Source organism: Hemibagrus wyckioides, linkage group LG01 (genome assembly GCF_019097595.1).
Source record: "Hemibagrus wyckioides isolate EC202008001 linkage group LG01, SWU_Hwy_1.0, whole genome shotgun sequence".
NCBI classification, from domain to species: domain Eukaryota; kingdom Metazoa; phylum Chordata; class Actinopteri; order Siluriformes; family Bagridae; genus Hemibagrus; species Hemibagrus wyckioides.
This window is the reverse complement of record NC_080710.1, coordinates 23,182,274-23,198,008: the sequence shown is the minus strand read 5'-3', so window position 1 is coordinate 23,198,008 and position 15,735 is coordinate 23,182,274. Positions and strand designations below refer to the sequence as shown.

The following is a 15,735-nucleotide window of genomic DNA, read 5'->3' as shown; positions in this document are numbered from 1 at the left end:
CTGTGGAAAATAAGGAATTAATTGCCTCTCTTATGAATAACCCAAACTGAATATGCTGAATTTTGCCCAATGACTCAGAGCTTCACTCAGCACAACATTTCTGTCTGATGTCCTTGTTTCCCAAGTTCTCTGTGTTCTGACAAATGGTGTGTGTGTTTGTGTGTTTGTGTTCATTTTAACCCCTTACCTGTGTGTGTGTGTGTGTGTGTGTCTGGGTTTTGTGGGTCTGTACCCAGCCTAAGCCCACATTCGATGAGATGTCTCCGGAGCTCACTGCTCTGTTAAAGTCTGCTCATGAGCAAATCAGCACCTGGTCCTCCTCCACAACAACTACTGGGCAAACTCGGGCCATCTTTAAGGTGGACTACATTAGAGATAGCATTCTAATGTTTACAGCTTGGTACAACAACCATACCAAGCAGTCTGGTCTAAAGGATAGGATAAAATTGCTATGGCTATTTACAGTTGAATAATATTTAATGCTGTATAATTAAAGCTATGATTTGATAAGGCCTTTTTATATTCACAGAGCTTACTGCATGCTTTTATAGGGTGCTGTGTCCCCTCGTCCTTGTTATGTTTTGTCTATAGCCGTCTTTTGTCCTTCCATTACGTCTTGGCAGATTTATTGTTTGGAGTACCAGCAGGGGCAGTAGATGATTTTGTATTCAAAGTCACATTAGCCATGTGTAATTCTTGCAATCTTCAGGTTCAGAGAACACTCCTAGTGTCTTTTCAAAATTAATACAGTATATCTTTACTGCATCTGTCAAATATGTGCACTAAACAAAAAGCCTATTTAGAAACTCTAAGGACAAAAAAACATTTTAAATGTTTATTTTAGTTATTCGTATAATTCTATATTTCCTTTTTAATGCATGAGTACAATTTCTTCTGTCTGTATTAATTTATTAAATTCATTAAAACACAGTGACCGTCCCATCAACTGCCTATAGACTTTTCTTAGACACGGGTTTTAAGTAATTCTTTAAAAAACATCAATAAAACATAATGTAGCTTGTTGAGGCTTTTTAGATAGATGAAATTATTATTTAGCACTTTTGTATGATTGTATATCAATTGTGTATTTTCATTCAAGCTAATATTGTGTAATTATCTGGTGATAAATGTGCTTTTTCTTCAACTCTGATCTCTCATATTGTTTTATGTTTTGTTATAGACATCTACCGGTCCTGAGAGGACTCCTCAACAGCCAGCAGATACTCAGAAACTTCCAGAAAAAGACCAGGCAGGAGAAGAGAAACAGGCAGTTGAACCACAGCAGTGTACCGTATCGGAAAAGTCACAGGTAGAGGCCCCCATTTCTCCGGAAGCCTTGGAGCCTGGTGTCTCTAAAATAAGCTATGATGCGCCCACTAGCTCTGTGCATGTCTCAGACCATTCCACATCAGGCAGTGACACAGAGTCCGACAAGGGCAGCAGTGATTCAGGCAGCGTGGCAGCTGCTGAATTCAACAGGTCCATGTTCTCTATGAGTAATGCCCTCAGTGCCATGACCACTCAGCCCCTGTCTCCCAGTGACAGCGAGTCTGGTGATGAGAGTTTTTCTCTGTCTACCGATGATGATGAGCCAGCCTCAGGAGACCAGTCGCCCAATATGGCACTCTGCACTCCCGTCATCCTATCAGAGCAGAGGGGAGATGCTGAGGGTCACAGTGAGGAGGTAGAACTCAATTTTTAGTGGTGACCCTTCCTTTGACCCCATAATCCACAAACCAGTACCCAGGCTTCTGCTTCCAATCCTTCCCCGAAACCCCCTACACTTTCCATGCACTGTCATATGAGCCAGTAGTCCCAGTGTGCAGCATTATCTGTGTGTGCATCAGTGAGCTGCACTGAGGTCTCTAAATGAGGGTTTTATTAATATGCACAAAATGGAGAACAAGAGCTTGTCAGCTTTGGAAATGTGTGACAGTAGCTCTGTGTGTAAGAGCACACCGGTGCACACACTCTCACAACTTTTTCTATAACATGACAGTCTCTCATCTTTTATTCTATTTATACTGAAGCACTATGATACAAATGCAAATAATATTTTATTGAAGTATTATTTGCTTTATTTGGATCTATATGTGGTAAACTTGATGGAACTTTATTTAGTATGAGAGAGTTAAGTGGGCAATAAGAGTAGTACACTTTTTTAATGCAACTGGAATCTGTACTACCTTTTCCAAAATAACATGTTTACAGAAGTGTTTTTCTAGTCTTTTTTTCTTTTCTTTTTTTTGGTAGGTTTCATCAGTGCTCCAAACAGAGGTCATAACCTTTAGCAGTGCATTGTCAGGTGAGACGGAGAGACTGGTGCCAGAGGAAATGCCAGTGATCCATACGGAAATGAAGACCATAACATATGAGGCTCTGCAGGTACACTGCTACTCTGCGGGGATAAGAAACACATCACAGCATATTTTTGCATGTAGACACACAGACTGGAATAGTGAGTGAGAATTGTGAGTGAGGGTTCACTCTGGGAAGAAGCCTGAGTCGCTCTGCTGCCGATGCCACTACTGATATCAGGAAAGCTTTTTGCCAAAGAACCACAGAGAGACAGTGATCGAATAGCAAAACTCTTTCTATAGGTAAACAATCGACGTCAACAGAAACAGACGTGGTGGTTGACGTGTTTCTGTTCGGCACATGTTCTTCAAAACGGAACAGAAAGAATTTCCAGGACAAAACAAAGGATATCATGATCATAAGATGACGTCATAAACAAATAGTATCACACAGCCCAGTGCAGGGTGTACCGAGATATTATATACTATATTGCCAAATGTTTTGGGACACCCCTCCAAATCTTTGGATTCAGGTGTTCCAATCACTTCCATGGCTACAGGTGTATAAAATCCTCAGCATAACAAGACATTTTGGACAATTTCATGCTCCCAATTTTGTAGGAACAGATTCAGGGTGGCCCCTTCCTGTTCCAACATGACTGCACACCAGTGCACAAAGCAAGGTCCATAAAGACATGGATGAGCGAATTTGGTGTGGAGGAACTTGACTGGCCTGCACAGAGTCCTGACCTCAACCTGATAGAACATCTTTGGGATGAATTAGAGCAGAGACTGCAAGCCAGACCTTCTCGCCCAACATCAGTGCCTGACCTCACAAATGTGCTTCTAGTGAAATGGTGAAAAATTCCCATAAACACACTCCTAAACCTTGTGAAAAGCCTTCCCAGAAGAGTTGAAGCTGTTATAGCTGCAAAGGGCGGGACAACTCCATATTAAACACTACAGATCAAGAAAGGAATGGCAGACATTCCAAAACTTTTGGCAATAGAGTGTGTATTCATGAGGTTGTTACAGAGGCTCTCCATGCACTTGTTTATCATTTAAAAAATATATATTCAAACTGTTTATCTTTATTATATTCTTTATCATTTTAAAATATTACAGAAAAAAGTAATGAAAAACATCAAAGCTAGCACAAATAAATAGATTTTATCTAACTGCCATTAATGCTCAAGTCACATTTAGATTTTTCCCCAAGTGGGGTGTGGGACTGTGCTGCTGTATGAATGCTAAGTTACTATTTTAAGCACTATTCTAAACACTTCACTGTTAGTGCTGAACAGAGAAAATATCCACCAATCAAAATTATACAGCTCTGGAAAAAAAAAAATAAGAGACCACTGCCCAATCTCTAGATTTGAACCCTAATGAAAACCTCTGGAATGTCATCAAGAGGGAGATGGATGGTCACAAACCATCAAGCAAAGCTGAGCTGTTTCCTTTTTTTTTTTTTTTTTGCAAAAAGAGTGGTATAAAGTTACCGAACAGCAATGTGAAAAACTGGTGGAGATCATGGAGCCAAAACACACGCAAATCGGGGTTATTCCACCAAATACTGATTTCTTAATGTTATTTAGCCAAAGCATTAACACAATTTGTTTACAAATGATTTGTATTTAGTTTTATTTGAGTTATTAAAGCTCTGCAAATACTGCATGATCTTGGGTTATTTTGATGTGTATTGTCAGCAGTTCACAAAAAATGAAACAAAACTGCTCATCTCACCAATACATGCACCTGGAATAAAAAAAACATAAGAAACTGATTATTTTGCAGTGGTCTCTTTTTTCCCCCAGAGCTGTATAATCAGCAGCATTCCTGCAATCAGATATTGTCTAAGACCGACTAGCGTGATAAACTCAAATTGTACTGGGGAAAATTATTGCGATTGACAGTTTCATTTACACTTCATTTACATTTTCAATGTAAACCAACAACGTAGGCATGTCTAATAAAGTGGCCAGCAAGTGCACACTGTGTGTAAAACTCCCACAGTGCGTCATACACTTATTCCTGCACCATACATACACACAATACCATTCTGCTACCACAGTACTGGTCCTGCTGTGGTGCCTCTTCATCAACTGAAGGGAAAAAAGATGTTTTCTGCAGTTATAGACAGACTGCAGTGACTCTGTAGACAGCAGTCATATTTTAGGTTGTGTACACAACAGGTAAATTGGAACAGGTGAAACTCAGGAGTTTGGGAGACCGAGGAGGCAGAACGCTGGGGGAAGATGCATTCAGCCTGGAGTGTGAATATATAAATGGCATTTTCTCCATCTGTGTCATGCAGTCTAACACCCCACTGCTTTTCTCTTGGTGACAGGGTGATACAGCAGGTGACACAGAGCCGGGGATTCTGATGAGTGCACAGACCATCACCTCCGAAACCACCAGTACAACCACCACCACGCATATCACTAAGGTATAGCCAGCTAATTCTTCCTCATTTTCTGCATCCACTTCAACATACACTTGCAATATTTATGGTAAATCATTTATTTACATTTTGTGTACAATATAGAAATAAAAATATATTCATTAAGTAGAATACATTTTTTTAAAAAATCATTAGATTTGTACATGTAGTGATGTTGCGCTCCCAGATTATTTATCTTCTTGATGAATTGTAGGGCATGAAACCAATCATCCTTGCTCATCTCAGCTGTGAGATATTATTCAGTTTAATTCAGTTTCCTTTCTGTTAACAATAATCCTGGTCATGAAGCACTAGATCCCGAGATCCCCAGTGAACAAACCAAGTGAAAAAGGATAAACTCCCTGAGATGGCATGAAGAAAACTTGAGCGAAACTAGACTAGAAGAGAACCAGTCCTTTTCTGCCTGGTACCTAATAGTGGTTTATAAATAATTACTCTTCAGTTATAGTAGAGTATTAAGTGTGTATTAAGGATGTATGGAGTGAGCATACTGTGAATGAGAGTCCTAGGCTAAGCACAGGACAGTATTTAAAGTTTCAGCAGTGGTTCAGAAGATATACAGCTATACCATGGCCAGGGGTCAAGGGGGAAAAAATGTGCTCTCTTGATGGGAGAGATGGTGTACTCTTTCTCCTCGGGCAACACAGCAACACTAGCCAACTATGGCTGTCTATGAGCTTCATGTATGCAGAAAAGGACAGATAGCAGCTGTTTGAAAAAAATGCAGTTGGCTGGCTTTACATTTCTCAGAGGAAGCATGTGTTGGCCTTCACCCTGTCTAGTTGGTAGCTGTATTAGTAGTAGTGCAAACCTTTCAGGTTTCTTATAAAGTTTATCTTATAAAGTTATTTGTGTGTGTATGTGTGTTTGTAAGAGAGTGAATGAATGAATGAATGAAGACTGACAAGAAACAATTCCGTAATTTATCAACATACAAAAATAAATACTGACCTTTTGGTAACTGAAGGGCTCCATTATTTTGCATGCCCTGAAATTTAATACCCAATAGTTTTTCATGGCTTATTGTAAATGTCTTGTTTTTAAGCGTGTTCTCTTTTGCGGTCAGACTGTGAAAGGAGGTGTTTCTGAAACCAGGATTGAGAAACGTATCGTCATCTCAGGGGACGCAGACATCGACCATGATGAGGTGAGAATCACGCCATTAATTCACACAGAACAGCTGCTTTAGCCATACTCTTGATACACTGCTTCTGCAGTTTTAACACCTCACAGGATTCTGAGGAGTATGTTCTCTTGAATACTTAATCTGAGTTTAACCAAGTATACACCTGAATCACTTCTTTGTATTATTTGGTGTCCTTCAGTAATGCTGTAATTACAGTCGCACTCCAGCTATTCATTTTCTCCATGCACAGTAATAAACTAGTTCCGCTTTATCATTTGTTAAAGACATAATTCTTATTACTTGCATTCCCACACCTCTTTGTGTTGCTGTTATGGGGTGCCACTGGGGCCAGGCCCTGGCTCAGGCCATTAAAGAAGCCAAAGAGCAGCACCCTGACATGTCAGTGACCAAAGTAGTGGTCCACAAAGAGACTGAAATCACACCTGAAGATGGCGAGGAGTGATGCAGGTAAGGGAAGAGCCAATCACAACCAGCGCTGTTTGACTTGGCTGACTGCGAACTAATGTACAGCTTTGCCAAAGCTCTAGGGGCTGCCATTCTAACCCCTTTCAATGTTTCTGCATCTAAATCCCATATAGAGATGCTCTGAAAACAAATATTTCCCCTCATAATGATCATGCTGGACATTCTGAAACTACATGTATATATAGTATATATTTTTTTGGTTGGTTTTGCTTCATTGTGCTTTGACAATAAGCAATGAAAGTAAAAATTAAAATGTTGCTGTGGGGCTGCCGCCGAAGTCAACCTTCTCAGAGCCATTGCTTTTTATTAACCAAGAATTAGGGTGTCCTCTGCTGGACATAAGAAGTAGAACAGCGGGTAATTGCAGGTAAATACGGCCGGGTTCATGTGGAGGATGAAGAATGCCAAATGAAAAATCTATAAATCATTAAATGTAAATATATACATAATTGAGATTTCCTTCAAACTGACATTTGATAGATTTTCAGTTAAATCCATCAATAAATTAGTTAATAATTGTGTCAAGAATATATTGAATCATTTATTCCTACATTTAATTATGATAAAGTATTCACTAATGGATACACTGAAAGCTTAGTTTATTTTGTTTGTATGCTTTTTACTTTTCAGATATATTGATGGATTTAATAATAGATGTCTTATTAAAATTTGGCCCCATATATTTACTGTTTTGTTTTTGTTATTTTGTATTTCTTATTGTCAAATATTGTGCAAGCATGTGTCAGACTAATAAATGCAATAATTTTGCATGGCAGATTTAATATATGCCGTTGTTGTATGCTTATGCTTTCAGTGTGTTCAATCTTCTGCACTCTTACAAACACGTGCTCTGTACTGTATGTCATGCTTCGCTGTTGATAAAATGGTAAAATGGTGTATTCGCCATTTACATTACTCATACACTATTCTGCTCTGTTTTATTTCATGCCTTATTATGAAACAATATGCTTAATAGTCTTTGCCCATATGTTTGTAGGATTAGCGTGTCTTCATATTTTCTGGAGCAGTCTCACCTTCACCGTGGGGAATAAAGGACATTTTGGAGATGCTGCCTAATGAAACAGCACCACAGATACATCAATGGATATAACTTCATCTGACTACTGGAGTCGCCTTCTAACAAACACATGCTCACTCTCTCCCGCAAACACATGCTTACAGATCTCCTGGCTAGCCTGGTCCAGCACTGGTCAACGACACTGCATGACATGGGATCAACACCTTTTCTGTAAAGAAAAACAAACGCTATATACAATGTAGGAAATGCTCAATGACCGCAGTGTAAATTTCAGTCTCCCCCTGCACACTCCTTCTGAAGGGGAAAAGTAAGTATGTGGCAAGAATTTTGAAAATAGTTATTGATATTATGACCTACATTTTATTTATTAGAATAATTCTCAATAAAGGTGATAAGAATAATAATAATAATAGACTGCATCTGTATGAGCACCCAGTATTTAACCATGCAATAGGTGTGTCATTGAGTTCAGTCACCGTGTCCTGTTCCAGCCACCTCTATCCCATCTCTGATGTGTTCATGCTGAATGTACGCGTGAATGAGAACATGAATGACGTACACTTGCTTTGTTGACCATGCATATTAGTAATAAAATGTTTTTACAAGATATATGGCTTTTTTTTTAATGTTTGTTCTTAATTTTACTCAATTAAAATGTCCAAATATTCAAAGAATGGATGCACTGTGACCGTTTGTCACTGACTCCTTGCTAACAATGATGTCTTTGCAAGGTGATTCTGCCCCAATCTCTCTTTTTAATTCATTTCCCAAATATGTCATTTTGCCCCAGATGGCAAAAACTGAGCCTTAAATTGTACAAACTGGACAGAGAATCAGAAACATCGCAAATGATGTGGTTTTTAATCCTTCTTTTTCTGTTTCCTCTTCTTTTTCTCATTATTACTATGATTATTATTATTCTTATTGTCATTATTATTATTATATTTCTTGTTGTTGTTGTTGTTAGCCTGTGTGTTTTCAATCCATCATGCTGCCATATGCTGCACTCCATGTTGAATGTGTTTACCACAAAAGCTCAATAAAAATGTTTAAAATGGATTTCAGAGATTTTTTGGGTTTCATTCTCTACCAAAAGACAACTGTGCAAAATACTGTATAATCATTACGTTCATTATAACAACATTTTCTACAGAATATACAGCTTTGCAGCACCTTCCATGAAATGCATTTACAATATTTTTACACAGCGTGGCCTACAAATATTGCTACTAAAGACAACAACATCTAACAACCATCACAATCTCTCCCGTTCACCTTCCTACTGTTTGCACATACCTGGACTCATTTACACAGTTACTGCCAACAGTATATAAGGACATTGTGAAGTATATGCTCTGTATTTTATACCTCTGATTCCAAGCCTTATTATCTTCCCAGAGTGTTTATGTCTATGTCTATTGCCCTGGTTATTTACATCACCTGACTACTGACTGTATATTTCCGTATAAAATTTTGGATTTGTGTGCCTATTGTAATAATAAAACTCTTAACCTGGGGTTGTATCGCTCTTAATGGTCACCATCTCTGCTGCCTGACAATAATATTGCATATACACTGATCAGGCATAACATTATGACCACCTGCCTAATATTGTGTTGGTCCCCCTCTTGCTACCAAAACACCCCTGACACATCTTCTTCAGCAATTTGAGCAACAGTAGCTCGTCTGTTGGATCGGATCATACGGGCCAGCCTTCGCTCCCCACATGTATCAATGACCCTTGGCCATCCATGACCCTGTCACCATTACATCATTGTTCCTTCCTTGGACCACTTTTGATAGATACTGACCACTGCAGACCGGGAACACCCCACAAGAGCTGCAGTTTTGGAGATGCTCTGATCCAGTCATCTAGCCATCACAATTTGGTCCTTGTCAAACTCGCTCAAATCCTTACGCTTGCACATTTTTCCTGCTTCTAACACATCAACTTTGAGGACAAAATGTTCACTTGCTGCCTAATATATCACCCACTAACAGGTGCCATGATGAGGAGATATTCACTTCACCTCTCAGTGCTCATAATGTTATGGCTGATCTGTGTGTGTGTGTGTGGGTGGGTGTGTGTGTGTATATATATATATATATATATATATATATATATATATATATATATATATATATATATATATATATATATATGCTGTATATTTCCTCCAATCTGATTGAAATGGTTTCATTTTACATATTCACTTGATTGTTCTTGTATACATAATACTCAATACACTGCAAACCATAAACAGCACAAATAACAGGAACACCTTGTACTACCAACTGCAATACAGCTCCAGTGTTACTGCTGTGCTGAAAATGATTCAACACCAAAATAACACCTGGGCAGCAGGGGTTTCACAATGATCCCTTTTCATTCACAGATGGATTAGGGGTTAGCTAAGGAACTGTGCACAGCAATAAATGGGCCACAGTCTGTAACTGCATACCTATAAACCCTATATACACTCATTTGGTAAGTATACCTGCTACAAGAGACAATAAGAGTAGATGCAAAATAGGTGTACCTAATGAACTGGCAATTAAACATATGTGACAAATTGGAAACCTGCAGGAGAATCAAGCAGTAATATTTCAGAAACTCTTTTAGCCTTATTTTTTAATAAATAGCTTGTACCCTGCTCAAAAAATTAAGGGAACACTTAATTCATTCATCTTGATGACTTTACATCTGTACATTGTTTTGTTGAGACCAGAAAGATGCAATAATTCAATGAAGTGTATTTCAGCATACTTCAGTATTCAAGTTTTATTTTCATTGTTAAAGACAACAGCAGTACATCATGGTGCTTTAATATGTGCAGCAGTAGGCTCTGACCAGCAACTGACCGAGCAGGCACTGAGCTTTGCCAGTACTGTATATGTGGGGATGTTATAGCTTAGCAGTTAAGGTGTTGGACTACTGATTGAAAGGTTGTGAGTTTGAATCCCAAGTCCACTAAGTTGCCATTGCTGGGCCTTTGAGCAAGGCCCTTAACCCTCAATTGCTCAGATGTATATATAAAAAAATAGTAAGTTGCTCCGGATAAGGTTGTCTGCCAAATGTCCTAAATGTATATGTGGATGTGTTGATGCTCCAAGACTGACCTTGGGAGTAGTTGCAGCTGGACACCACATCCACAGTTTCTCCATCTTCTTGTGTGTGTATGTAGTTCCTGGACTTCCTGAAGTCAGTGATCAGCTATTTGGTTTTCTTGGTGTTTAGTATCCAGTGCTAGGGTCTGTATTTCCAAAGACTTATTGTCTAATCACTGTTACATTGCCTGCAAATTTGATAATGGTGTAAGGAGCTTGGCTGCAGGTAAGTGTATATTTCTAGCCAGTATGGTGTTAAATGTGGAGCTGTAGTCAATAAAGAACATATTTGCATATGAATATCAATGTTCTAAATGATCCAGCATAGTGTGTTTGGCAGTAATCATGGTGTTTTCAGTGGATCAGTTTGTCTGGTAGTCAAACTGGTGAGGGTCAAGGGCTGGCAGGACAATGCTTTTTATGTAGGATTTAATAAAATTTTTAATAAAATCTTTTATTTTTAAATGTATAAAATATTTTAATTGTCATTCTTCAAATTTATATTTCACTGTGAATACTTTCTCAAAAGAAAGACTTTTACAGGAAGTACAGTTAGAAAATAATTTCTTTATTGTTTTAAGCTATGAGAAAATGTCACTTTTAGTTGAAAAAAAAAAAGCAAGGTAAATGCAGCGGTAAATGAATTTCTTGGGCTGTATCCTTCTAATAAAGGATCGTAATAAACATGTCAAATTTCATTAATGCAGATCAACAAGAAAACTGAGATTTTTTTTTTTTTACTGAAGAAGAAACTTTTTCAGGGATTTGCATTCATTCAGCCACAAGAGCATTAATGAGGTTAGGTACTTATGATGGGTGAGGAGACCTGGCAAACAGCATTCCACTTCATCCCAAAGGTGTTTAGCGAGTTTGACATCAGGGCTTGATCTTCTACATCAGCTTTGGCAAACCATGTCTTCATTCCTCACTGTGCACATATGAAACAGGTTTGCGGCTGTTAGTTCCAGTAAAGGGAAACTGAAAACTACAGCTTTACAGGTGGGAAGACCCATATACTGGTGTGCTGGTCAGATGTGCACATATATTTAGTACACATGCATACAGTATAGCATATAAAATCAGAAAACAAGCTTTTTAGGAATAGATGAGATAGATAGATAGATAGATAGATAGATAGATAGATAGATAGATAGATAGATAGATAGATAGATAGATAGATAGATAGATACTTTATTCATCCCAATGGAAAATTTACAAGACATGACGTCTTGTAAATTTTTGATTGTGTGCAATGGCAAGTGGACAAAAAGCATTTTCCTGTTGTGATATTTATGAGTACAGCTTAAGAGGAGATGTATTGTAGATGCAACCTATTGACCAAAATTGTCTTGCCTAATGGAATGCATGGACTTTTAGATAATTTTAAAAAAAAAACAGCTATGTCAAAAGATGAATAAATAAAAAAAAAAGTTGCTTTTTGTTTTTTTATTCAATTCAACTTTCATGGATCATACATATCCACGGGTGTACAGTATAATATAGACTCCGTTGTAAACATACAAGAAAGAGGCAGAGACATGACCTCTGGGAATCCATATTGTGGTTACATTCTGCAGCTTTAAAAAAAATATTTTAATGACAATGTGTGTAATGTGTAAACAAAAAAAAATACGATGAATGACATCAAAGTCTTGTAATTGTTCAGCTCTCCTGGTTACAGTGGCGCGCAAACTGCGTGCACTCTCATTTCCCGCTCGTGACAGTGGCTTTCGCGCCGCCAGCAGCTCCGTACCCGCGCTCCAGAGACTTCTATTCAGCAAACTACGCAGGCGTGCGTAAAGCCGCGCTGCCGCTTGCTCTTGCCGTGGACTGCTGTGCGCTGTTTGCGTAAGCGCGCTGGCTGGCGGCAGGGTTGCGCACGCCCTCGCTCTGTCTGCAGTTCCGTGCTGGCGCAAGCGCGTCCTCCCGCGTGTGTGTGCTCGTCCTCAGGCCAACAAAACACAAAGTGCATTATTCACTACTGGCTGCGTGACATTCAACGTAGACTTCTCCAGGGGATCAAAACGCCACGTAAGGTTGAGAAACGCGCTTTTTTCGCTAATTGGAGCAGCTTTTAAAATAATTGCATAATGTTTGAGCAGGATGCCTGCGCGTTCTCGGCTTCGTCATGTCAGGAGTGTTCATGGCTGCTCGTGCTTGTGTCCGTCGTGAACGGCGTCCATATTACTAGCGCTCTGCTGAGGGGGGAAGATATACGCTCGCGCGCGCACGCACGCACACATACACATACACTCATATATATATATATACACACACACACACATACACACGGAGTCCCGTGTTTATAAACTGCCGCCATGTAGCCTGGTTTATTTGATGAACATTCATTTTATTTACCTCTACGGGGATTTTAGTTGCGAAATAGTTTTGTGTGTGTGAGAGAGAGAGACAGATATAACAATGGTTTGCTAATGATACACTGCTAGCTAGCTGGCCGGCGAATGTATTAAGCTAGCTAGCTGGCTGGCTAGCTAGCCGTCTTGCTAAATGCTATTCGTATATAATAGCCGCTGGCTCTAGGCGATAGCATAACAAGATGGTTGCTAACCGGGGTGGCTAATGCGGCAGGTAAATAATACCAAGAGATGATTATTAGCCCAAACAAAACCTTATCTAGCGCAGTGCATGTTCACAAAGTAGTAAACACATGCGTGGTTCGTGCTATCCTGTAAATAACACACTTCATTTCACACGTACTTTACCTCCGGCCTCGGAATATCGGTAGCCTGCTGCTAGTTAGCAACATATTTAGGCTCAGGAGCTAAGATATTGAGAGAGATTGTACACTCGTTCTTTGCTTAGCTCTCTTAAAACACAGCTTATTGTGCAGAGTACTCAAATAAAAAAGGCTCGAAACATGTAGGCTCTATAGGAATATATGCATCTGCCTGAACTGTTCAAATCAATGAGAACATGTTTACATCTTGATCTGACTGAAAAGCTGTAAAGAAATGACCCCAGTTATTTATAGCCTAACTATTTGTTAGCATTCCTGAAGCCCAGGACACTAAACTCTGATCTCCCTTCTCTCTTTCCCTCCAGAACCCTGTTCCAGCATGTCAGAAACTTTGAAATATGTGGATGATGAACACAAAACTATTTTCCTGAAGATTTTGAACGAGCAGAGACTAGAAGGTGAGCACTGTGACATAGCCGTGGTGGTCGAAGACGTCAAGTTCAGGGCACATCGATGTGTGTTAGCAGCCTGCAGCAATTACTTCAAAAAGCTTTTTAAGAAGCACGAGGTGGACAGTTCCTCGGTCATCGAGATCGACTTCATTCGCTCCGACATCTTCGAAGAGGTGCTGAATTACATGTACACAGCGAAGATTTCAGTCAAGAAGAAAGATGTCAATTTGATGATGTCATCTGGACAAATACTTGGAATACGTTTTTTGGACAAGCTCTGCTCTCAGAAACGCGACATGTCCTCCGAGGAGAAAAATGACCATAAAAATGCCAAATATCCTTATGACCTGGTGAAAATGGGACTTCAACCAGATGAGCCCCAGTTAAATCAAGATGGTGATGTCCAGGTCATTGGGGACCAGGACGACACACCTTCTGACGATATTGTAGAGGAGCCTCAAGGCAATCATGATCTAGACAAATCACCAAACAGTGCCCTGCGAGTGGAGGAAGCCACCTCACTATTGAAAGAGTTAACCCAGGAGGAAGTACACAAGGTTGCCTGTTATGATCAGGATGTGGAAGCAATGGACACTGAGCCCAAAGAGCTTGCCGCTCACACCCAGACCCTCGCGTTCGCTGACAGCATGGGGGATGTTAAGGATGAGCAAGCTCCTGGGTGGAGCACGGCTACTGCAGACATGAAACTCGAATACCTGCTGTATGGCCACAGGGACCAGTTCGCCTGCCAGGTTTGTGGGAAGACCTTCGTGGATGAGAACCGGTTGAGGAAACATGAAAAGCTGCATTCTGCCGAGAGACCGTTCATATGTGAGATATGCACCAAAGCGTTCACCACACAGGCACACTTGAAAGAGCATTTAAAAATCCACACTGGCTTCAAACCCTACAGATGCGAAGACTGTGGCAAGTCTTTCATCCGCGCCCCAGATCTGAAGAAACACGAGAGGGTGCACAGCAACGAGCGTCCCTTCAACTGCCACATGTGTGAAAAAGCTTTTAAACACAAGTCCCATCTGAAGGACCACGAACGGCGACACCGGGGCGAAAAGCCTTTTAGGTGTAGCTCCTGCACCAAGGCCTTTGCCAAAGCATCTGATTTGAAGAGACATGAGAACAACATGCACAGTGAGAGGAAGCAGCTGTCTGCAAACAGCTTGCAGAGCGAGACTGAACAGCTGCAAGCAGCAGCGATGGCAGCAGAGGCTGAGCAGCAACTGGAATCCATAGCATGCTCGTAACATAACGTGTGTGTGTGCGTGTTCAATACACTCACACTAATGCACTGTAGAACAATTTTTTCTTACCCATTTCGATATGGTGAACAGATGCAGTCTTATTGTTTTGGTCTTGTTTTAAGTTCATTTTTTTGAACTATTAGAATATCAGAACTTGATAGTTTATTAATTTTAGACGGATGAGTTGATTAACACTGTTGAATGTTTTTATTTTCTTCCAAATGTAAATGGTGCAAGATTTTTTTTTTCCACTGTAAACTTCATACCAAATGTATTTGCGTATTTGTGGCAGTGCAATGGACATTGGATTGTACTGACTACACTTGTTGACACAGTACACATGCACAGTGCCAGTTTTGCTAAGAAAACAGAATTATCAAAAATTGCTGATGAAAATTATGTCTTTGATGGTCAGTCTTTCCATCAACTATCACACAAGATGAAAAGATTTACCTTATTGATATTTTTGCTGTAATAAAAAAAAGAACATTTCCAAAAGTGCAGACTTTTGTGTATCGCATGCATCGTTGTATTTGGTGTGTGGCCCATAAAAATCTACAGATTGTAAATAATTTAACTTAAACCTGTTGAACAGAAACTGTTAGTCATTTCTAATCAGCAATCATCAAAACTCAATTTAGTTAATGAAATGTGAAAAATATGAAACCAGGCTTAGTGAAGTGTGTAGCTCCCCAGAGTCCCTAGAGAATAATAATCCTGAGCTTGGTTTACTCTCTGTGCTGGGTTTTATTCACAGGTCCAAATACACACCGGTAACTGAATTGTCTGGGTTGGATTTGCCCCAA

At 39.6% G+C, this 15,735-nt stretch overlaps 2 protein-coding genes across 20 annotated transcripts in view; both read left to right on the top strand.

Annotated features, from left to right (window-relative positions):
* Positions 1–8,471, top strand: part of epb41l3a (erythrocyte membrane protein band 4.1-like 3a) — a 76,459-nt gene extending 67,988 nt beyond the window's left edge. For 14 of the 16 annotated variants that reach the window (XM_058393600.1, XM_058393583.1, XM_058393609.1 and 11 more), the window contains 7 exons: positions 237–359; positions 1,181–1,309; positions 2,254–2,385; positions 4,648–4,746; positions 5,828–5,908; positions 6,240–6,355; positions 7,371–8,471. In XM_058393600.1, coding sequence (XP_058249583.1) covers positions 237–359; positions 1,181–1,309; positions 2,254–2,385; positions 4,648–4,746; positions 5,828–5,908; positions 6,240–6,350 — 675 coding nt within the window. In that variant the 3' untranslated portion in view covers positions 6,351–6,355; positions 7,371–8,471. The remainder of the gene's footprint in view (positions 1–236; positions 360–1,180; positions 1,310–2,253; positions 2,386–4,647; positions 4,747–5,827; positions 5,909–6,239; positions 6,356–7,370) is intronic. The other 2 variants (XM_058393646.1, XM_058393626.1) reach the window with 1 other exon arrangement.
* Positions 8,472–12,401: 3,930 nt separating this feature from the next.
* On the top strand, positions 12,402–15,427 carry zbtb14 (zinc finger and BTB domain containing 14). Of its 4 annotated transcripts, none has more exons than XM_058400490.1 (2): positions 12,402–12,551; positions 13,584–15,427. In XM_058400490.1, the coding sequence occupies exon 2, from the start codon at positions 13,598–13,600 to the stop codon at positions 14,930–14,932; it is 1,335 nt and encodes a 444-aa protein (XP_058256473.1). In that variant the 5' UTR covers positions 12,402–12,551; positions 13,584–13,597; the 3' UTR covers positions 14,933–15,427. The 4 variants fall into 4 exon arrangements, with proteins under 4 accessions (XP_058256473.1, XP_058256458.1, XP_058256465.1 ...); XM_058400475.1 differs by having other exon boundaries at positions 12,420–12,556; XM_058400482.1 differs by lacking the exon at positions 12,402–12,551 and adding an exon at positions 12,661–13,484.
* Positions 15,428–15,735: the final 308 nt, after the last annotated feature.

Excerpts from the sequence above, each read along its gene's own strand:
- zbtb14 (XM_058400490.1), top strand. The coding sequence starts at position 13,598 with ATGTCAGAAACTTTGAAATATGTGGATGATGAACACAAAACTATTTTC.